At 40.0% G+C, this 8813-nt stretch overlaps 1 protein-coding gene across 1 annotated transcript in view; it reads right to left on the bottom strand.

The window, feature by feature from the left end:
• CACNB2 (calcium voltage-gated channel auxiliary subunit beta 2) overlaps positions 1-8330 on the bottom strand; it is an 85890-nt gene extending 77560 nt beyond the window's left edge. The window contains exons 1-2 of the mRNA XM_009649280.2: positions 8262-8330; positions 7306-7425 (exon numbers count right to left, since the gene is read on the bottom strand). Of these exons, the coding sequence (XP_009647575.1) occupies positions 7306-7425; positions 8262-8330 (189 nt within the window). The remainder of the gene's footprint in view (positions 1-7305; positions 7426-8261) is intronic.
• Between the last annotated feature and the right edge of the window lie 483 nt (positions 8331-8813).

The following is an 8813-nucleotide window of genomic DNA, read 5'->3' as shown; positions in this document are numbered from 1 at the left end:
CTTCCAAAAAGCCCAGGACAGTCCACTACCACCTCTGATCACGCGGTGACTTTGTTCTGTGATAAACCCCTTCTGTTTCCTCACAAGTCAATCCTTTGGTGCAATGTGTACCAAACAGTTTACAATGGAAAGTCACCAGCTGTAGAACATAAATGGCCAGTTCCAGTCACCAGTGCTACTTATCTAATGGATGCAGACATATGTACAAATGTATATCCATACATACACATATGTGTATAGATATAATGCATACATATAAGTACACACAGATATAAACAGAAGTCCAAATCCACAGGCATTTAAAACCCTGTATTTTACTGAACTCAAGAATAACCAAGAGCCCTAATGCTTATATAAACCAGCATCAGTAATGCCTACCTTGAAAACATTTTACAAGTACACATTTAATTTTAGACAAATATTTTAATAAAGCTAAACCCTCCAAAAAGTCTCCACACAGATTATACATTAAGCTGGAATTGAAATGGGAAATATACATCAATCATTAAGAACAGAAAAGATAAAATTATGTTAATTATCCCCAAAATAGATATTACGGGTGCAAAAAGCTCAGCATTTACCTTAAGATGATTACAAACATTTTAGCTACCTTTAACAATGGCCTGTGCCCTGAAATCCCATTTTTCCCTCTATTTTTGAATTGGTATTCTAAGTAAAAAAACCCCATATGTTGACCACTTAAAAAAACCCATGGCATTCAGATAGCTGGACCAGCTGCTGAGAAAAGTGAAGTTCTGGATGACAGCATAATGTCTCAGATGTTGGGAAAACTAGATGAGACCCTATAAATAAACCTCAAGAAAGTTAATGGGCCAGGTAATACATGTCTTAACTGGAAATTACTTTGCTTGGAATGACCAGCAGCATCTACCTGTATTTAACATCAGCAAAAGTCCTCACCTTTGTGCCAGCCGGAGCAGCCTGCAAAGCCATATCTTCATTCCTCCTTTCCCAGGGGCATCAACAACACTCACTCCCCACTGGTCACAGAGAGCACCCCCAAATCCACATCTGATCCTCTCGTACAATTCCTACGACCCTCCATAGCCTCCGATGACCCCTGCACCAGCATCTAGTCTGACACATGGACCCCTCAGGCGCCACTGCCCAAGGCATAGCAAGGGCTGGCCTGAGCACGCTTGCTCTGCAGCCACAGGTAGGAGGTAGCATGTAGCCATCACCACATACAACCGGCCAACAACCAGCCAGCAACCTGGCATCACGGTTTGGGAACCTCTGATGTAACCTCTTCTGTGCCAGCCATGCAGCAGAGGCTGACAGCTAACACGTCGCATACGCCATGGGGACCCAAGGGAGGAGGAGGAGGAAAAAGTCCAGACGAGGATTTAAGATGCATGCAGGTATTTGCACTTGACTTACAATGCTTATTTTGGTTACATTACTTCTTTAATGCTTCTTTTAATAAAGAACTGGTTTAGTTCTACAAATAAAAAGAAAGATTTGTATTTCTGCCCTTCATACCTGAATTTGAACATACAGATGAAGTCAGAGCAAAGACATCTTGCCGAGGAAGCGAGCAGGCGCCTGTGAAAGCAGCAGGTGAGAGCAGGCAGAAGAGCTATGCTTGCCCTCAGGACTTTTTCTCAGTATTGTCTCTCTATTCCTCAGAGACAATTTCTCTTTTTCTGCTGATTATTTAAAGAACGTCAGGGTACTCTAGGATCTACCTACAGTTAGGTATCTAAATTTAGGCTGTGTTAATATCCCTCCACTCTTTTTTTTCCCCCCACTCACACCCAAGAAGCAGAAGAGGAAAGGATACTTATGAAACAGATTTGATCACTCTGTAATCACAGTATGAATGGGAGATGACAGATGTTTTTTAATTAGGGAAGGTACTATTTCTGAAAGCATTTGATTCCAGGTTCCATGAGACCCTGCTGGAAGAAACAATTCCAGCCCCTGAACAATGCAGCCCAACGGTGAGAACAGACAAACAGTTCAGGGAAATAACCAATGTAATGACAGGCACTAGTATAGAACAAGTGTATACACTTAAAAGACAAAATAGGTCATGAATATAAACAAGAAAAAACTATAGGTCACAGACAGCAGCATGAAGGGAGCTGCTTTACATCCCAACAAGAAAAAGCAGCAGAAATGAATGAAGAAAATGAAGAAAAAGAATATCTGTAACCTGATTTGAGCAGATCCAGCAATGCAGAACTCGCCTCCAGCTAAGCAACAACCAGATTTGCAGCTGTACTTTTGGATCAACAACGCATTTATTTCCAGCTAGACCACTGTGCCAGCTCCCGTGTAATCCCAGCAACTCTGACACGCAACATTAGCTATCTAAATGATAACATGCAATGGAAGTATTCTAAAACAAATGGGCAAATGAGGAAGAAATCAATGAAAAAAAAATATTACCATACACAACAGCTAACACAAAGTACTATCCTATGCTGCTATGGCTTTGGGTGCTGTTCAGCACCATGACATTCTCATAATTGAGAGAAAATGGAAAGAGTATCTATGATGGAACAAGCTGACATAATGTAAGGACACACGTCAAGGTGATGGGCATTTCTGGCCTGTCAAAAATGCTCCTGCAGCTTAAGTAGACATACCTTAACTAGCTTTGCAGCTGCCTGCTAGCAGCATGGGGTCATTCAGAGGCTGTGAAACCTGTCTGAGAGTGAATAAATACTTAAATAACTAGTCTTGGCACACTGCACTGGGTAATTACATCTGACAATCTTTTTCATGCCTTCAGCCTTGCAGGGATATGTAGGCATTATCCCAGCCTGCTACATGTTTCAAGGCTGTCGTCCCCAACCCATGCATGGAGGCAATGCGTTACACTTAAGACATTGCATTATTACTCAGTCACAAGCCATCGCCACTACTACAGCGCACATCAAGAAAGCAAAAGACCTCAGCTTCTATTATTGCCCAAGAGCCAATAAAGTGATGTCTGGCATCAAAATTTCAGTGGTTCACCATTTTAACATAAAAATTATTTAAATGGCATTTTAAACTAGGATTATGGAACCTTCAAGTTTTAACAGACTCCTAAAAGGATGCTAGCAGTAGAGCATTGGGTGGAGTGCAAAGAAAGCAGAGCTGAGAAGAACTGATATTTACTATTATGGACACAATTACAGACTTCTGGAAGGCCAGGATCTGACTTTGACAGCCATTTAAAAAGTTTCAGGACCAAAGGATGTTGCGAGCAATCCTTAACAGCAAACGAAGAACATGGGGCTCTCCCTTTGTCCCAGGTGAGAAACAGAACCCGAGTTATTAACTGGCACATTAAATAACCAAGGTACTCAAAATAACTGAAAAAAAATTCATTTTCCAAAATGCTGAAAATATTGTATATATCTCATTTGAAAATTTTTTCTGCATACAGAGCTCTAAAGCCATGGGAGGAAAAAAAAGAAATGAAGAGGCAAAATCTAAAAATTTGAGGAGAAGAAACTGAAGAGAAGTTGTTACTCTTGCAGAAGAGAAGAAAGAGGTTTACAGACCACCTGACTAACGGTATTTCAGTCAAAACTAGTTCATAACGCATGATGTGCTTGAGGCAAAACAAATCAACAGAATATTTGAATTGATTTTACTGGCATTGGAGAGTGCCAAAAATCATTACTGAAGTCCCCTTTCTTATGTACAAACTTGAGCTCATTTAGTGCTGAATTTTAAGGTCTCACTAATACTTGTACCTCACAGTTTTCCTTTGATGTCATCCCTCTCGGTGCAATATTTTAAAGGATAATTAATTGAATACTTGCAAGTAATGGACAAAAAAAAATCTTTACTTACTATCATTTATTTTTAATCCTCACCTTTCAAAACCAAAAAGCTTTTTTTCTGGAGAAATGACAATTTAAAAAAATATTAACACTAAAAGCAATTAATGTCATTGGGCTTCTTATTTAGTTTTTGGCTTGTGAATGCTTAAGACTAACTTTTTTTTGGAAACAGGAAATTCAGTAAAATAGCAGTACACGTCCTCAGATTTGGGCATTATTAGGGCGCCCTACTCAGCCACAAGGCAGGCCTCTTTATCCTAGAGATAGCCACAAGCCATGGACTATGAGAAGGATTCTCAGGAAATCCTCAATGCCTTGAAGGGTTATTTTTTCTTTTTTAAAAAACAAAACAAAAAAACCAAACCCAAACCCAACCCCTCTGCATTTGCATCGCTAAACTGTTCTAATCCTGAACATTTTATCTCAGCTTTGAGCTTAACAGCTTCATTTGAAGATTTGTTTCCCCTGGGAATAGCCCTGTCGGCCTGCAGGTAGCCTCATCAGTTGCCCCTTAATTTTCCATCCCTGGACGACTCTGTACATGCGCCCATTGCCCCACCTTCCTTACAGTAAGTCACATGCCAGAGTGAGTCAGCAAAATATGCTTAACCATTTTCCAGAGAAGCGATGCTTGTCTAAAATAAATAAATACATAAAAATGGCCAGAATGTGTCTTTTCTTACAAGCTTTTTTTTTGTTTTATTTTTCTGTTTGGATACGTATCAGATATGCATATCTATTCTGGCTTCATGTTACACAAACACTTAGAATCCATAAAAATCCAAATTTAAAAATCTTAAAACCCTCCTAACAATTTGCCATTGTGTGCTTTATTACTATATTTTTCTCTTCAGTTTAAGGTGTTTTCCCTAGCTGTAAGGAAGGAAAATGGATGTCATTAAACTGTTTTCATTAAGTGCGTGGCACGGTTCAACAGTTTTTTTATCTACCCTTAATTCACTATCATTTTCCCTCCACCGCTGCATTATTCATGTATGTCATCCTCTTCTAATTCCTGTGACAAATACAATTGTAATGACTTTCTTTAGGATCAACACTTCCACTCACAATATTAAAAGGCAAAAAGTTAAAGCACCTGCGTCACTTGGCTCTGCCTCTCCCAGGGCAAAGGCGAGGCAGCCATGGAGAGCAAAACCTGCTGCCTGCGGGAAACAGGTCTGGGTGCACGCAGGAGCCGGGCAGCGCCCGCAGAAGTAACCGCTTCGTTAATTTTACTGTCTTTCAGGGAGGTGAAGAACTGAGTCACCAATAAAGGCAGAAAAGCACACCCTGTCATAGTTTAGATCTACTGTGTTAGGTTTAATTTACGCCTTTTTAAACAGTTATTTCAAACGTAAGCACCAGATGCATATAATATTTTATTTAATATTGTTAATTTAAATATGACACTAGACCAAATATTACACTGTTATAGCCTCTACATAAAATTAGTTCCATACATTACAGCCTGGAATGATTTTTAACATTTGACTCAAGAAACAAAACTGCTAATGTAGTTCCAACTTTAATCCATTTTAAAGCCCAAATGAGTTAAATAATTAACTTTGTGTTTTCTATATGACTGGATTTACCCATTGTTACAGCAGGTTGATTTTGGCAGTGCCTTTGCTACTTTGACTGTTCACAAGTTGTCTTACAGCCTCAGACGGTGTCAGACCTAGAGACTGTATCTTATGCCAGCTGGAGTGAGAACATTGCTTTGATGTATAGAAATACAGTTTTTGAAAGTCAGGGTCTGCTAAGCAGTTTCTCCACAAACTACAATGGCAGCTGTGCTAGAGGTCATGAATATTACATAAGGGCTGTCCATGCATTCAAGCCAGCATCAGTAAGCCAAATTCCCATAGCAACACTCGCATAGATTTACTCATCGCTAAGAGATGCATCAGTTCAGCAGCAAGTGCTGTACTGCTACCCTGCTTAGTCTGCAAGATATTATTACTTCAACTCTTCTTTTAAAGATTGTGCATTTACCGATAAAATTCAATACTTCACCTGAATTTCAGGGCAGCCTTTATCACGCTTCCTAGCAGCAAAGAAATCTCAAACTAGCAAAAAGCAACCCTGATAAAACTGAAACTCCTGATTACGATCAGCAACATCTCTAAGATACAAGGTGGAAGTGAAGAAGGGGGCTGCTTCTGTCGAGTTTCTGCTATACTGATCCCAGGACAGCAGGGCCTGACTTCAAAGAGATGTTCAGGATCTCTTGGCAAGTTCCAGCATCTCATTTAAAAGCTGCTTTAGGAGCTCTTATTAAATATCAGTCAACAATCTCATGTTAAAAAAAAATAAAAATCTTTGGCTTCCCTGTTCAAGTTTTCTGGCCCGATGAAGCTGTCTGCTTGTGCATTATAGTACTGCATTATTTATGGAGCTGGCCCTCGCATTATCATCAGGTGCATTGCTCAATGATCTGGACTCCTGAGCCTCTGAAGAACCCTTGTAAAACAGGTGGTGTAAATGGGCAGAGGCAAAGCTGGCAGTGGAAAAGGAAACAGAATGGGAGATGGAAGGGAGATAGGGAAATAAAAAACAAGGCAAAATGGAGGAGGGGAGCTGGAGAGAAAGTGAGGGAGAAATGTAGATCAGGTAGATCTGAGGAGGGATCCAACATTGTATTTAAATATGAGAAATGAAAAAGAAAAACAGATCTTGGAAAATAGTGATGCACCGAGATCTGGCAGATCGCATACAAAAAAGAAAAACTGGAACAATGTGATAAAAAAAGATAACAAATAAAATGAGTATGATTTTTACAGGTACAATAGTACTTAAAGATACACTAAGGATGAAAGAAAAACAAGCTCATACCCCTTCACTGCTAAAACCCTCACAGTCCTAAATGCATCTCGTGGAAAATATATAAACACACAGCAAGAACCCAAAGTTCATTTAGTATTTCCTTACTAAACTGTCACTATCTGCCAGGAGCATGGAGATATCTTAACAAGTCCTAGAGCATATTACTCACAGGGTCATTTAACACACAAACTGCAAAGCAAGCCAGTGAAGCCTTGAGGCAAAAAAGACCCTTGTAACAGATTCTCCCTATTTATGACTTGTAGGGACCGATCCTTCATTGATGGAAGATGAATAGGATGTTTGAGGGCTGATTTCTAAAACTGCAAGTTCTGAGTGCCACAGCGATCCACGGGCAAACTTCCACAAACACCTTCAGTAAGAACTCAAAGCTTTGACCCTATACACTGCAAATAAGCAGGTATATTCAATAAGAAAAAAAAAAAAGCATACATTAAATAAGATTATTCTGAAATATGCAAGCCAGTCAAGTGCCTTTTATGGAAAACTGATTCTAAGTGATTTTTCCTGGAAAACATATTTTCTACTGCTGTCAGGAAACTCTTCACAAGAGGTCTTATGCTATATGTTAACACATTAAAAACAGTAATGGATAAGGTGACAGTCTTTTAAAGCTGAACATTTTATGAGTCTGTGACATGAAGTAATACCTTACCTTTGCTTTTTCCAGCTGTGCCTGGGCCTGTCGCTCTGCCTCTCTCCGCACTGCTTCCCTGTCTTCTTCCAGAGATACATCTGAATCGGATGGACGGCTGGTGTAGGAGTCCGCCGAACCCTGCACAAGAAGGGGCAAAATAATGTCACAGGTTGCTTCAGTGTTCAAAAAAACCCCAAACCCCAAAGAAGTAGAAGTGGTTATGCACCTTGCCTTTTCTCTTACTTCTGCATCCCTGAAAAGAGAGTAACTGCCCAAAAAGGAAAGTCACTTAGAAAAATTATGTCTAGGTAAATGCTTTCTTCTGGAGCCTTTCCAAAAGCCCAGGTGTCTTCCCCAGTGTTTTATTTCCTGCACCATCCCTGTGCTCTTATTTGTGTGCTTTTCAGCAAGCACAGTCAGTTGCTCTGTAGAGTTACAGCAGTGGTGCAGTGCAGGGCTGAAGGACACATACCAGCTTCAAGGATGGCTCCATAAAAATTAAAACTCTAAACAGTGACAGCATTAGCAAGGAAACAGACTTTCCAATAAAAGTGCAAAATCACTATCAATAATTACCATTACACAATACCACTGCTAACAGATTTAACCTCTGCTATCCATTTTTATTTTAGGGCAACCTCTTTACCTGACACACTTTACCCATCAGAACTGCAAATGGCTCGTATCCATCTCTGCCCTTCAGCAAAACATGCAAATGACCACAAATCAACTTCCAACTAATAAAATCCGTCTGGACTCAACACATGTCCCCGTATCGCCACAATGGAAGCAGCCACAATGCCAGAACAGCTCTATAAATAATGACAGCTCTGCTTTCCCTCTGCATCTCCCTGCATACAAAATAGAGTCCTGCTAATTTGCTCAGAATGAAAACAACTGTCCTCACCGTCTTTTCTCCTCTCCCTCTCTGCAATACACACAATATATGCCGATAATGAAAACGTAGGGCTTACACAGATATCAGAATTCTTCAGACGTCCTCCTTTGGCTCTTTTCAGAAGCCTGATCCAGGTGGCCTTCATTAGCCAGACAGCTCAGTTATTGTCCGCAGCTGCAGCGCCCGGCACTGATCTCATAAAACATGTGCACACTGAGCACCGCAGAATCACTGCTCCTTTCCTATCCATGCTCTGCTCTGAGAGCCTTCCTTCTCTTCCCTCTGCCTTTCAAGCTTGTAGCCTCACTGTTTCCAAGTATTCTACTGCAATTAAATTCTCAAATTTTCTCATGCCAGTAAAAAAAAGAAATAAAAAAAAACCAAATCCAAAAAAAACCCCAAAAAATCCACACCACCTCCAAAAATCTCAACTCGAATGATAAAAAAGGTAAAATAAGCCAGGCTTCAGGTAAATGTTGTGAGAGATGCTTCAATTGATCATAAACTGAGATCGATCACAGAAAAATACCTAGGGTTTTTCCTTTCTGTTTTGGGGGGCGGATTTGGCTGTTAAAAATAGTGCTTATAAGAGAACCTTTTAAAATGCTGTGCAAAATGTATTCAGTGA

Source organism: Egretta garzetta, unplaced genomic scaffold, assembly GCF_000687185.1.
Source record: "Egretta garzetta isolate BGI_Z169 unplaced genomic scaffold, ASM68718v1 scaffold641, whole genome shotgun sequence".
NCBI classification, from domain to species: Eukaryota; Metazoa; Chordata; class Aves; order Pelecaniformes; family Ardeidae; genus Egretta; species Egretta garzetta.
Note: the sequence above shows the minus strand (reverse complement) of the source record. Positions and strands in the feature narration are given on the sequence as shown.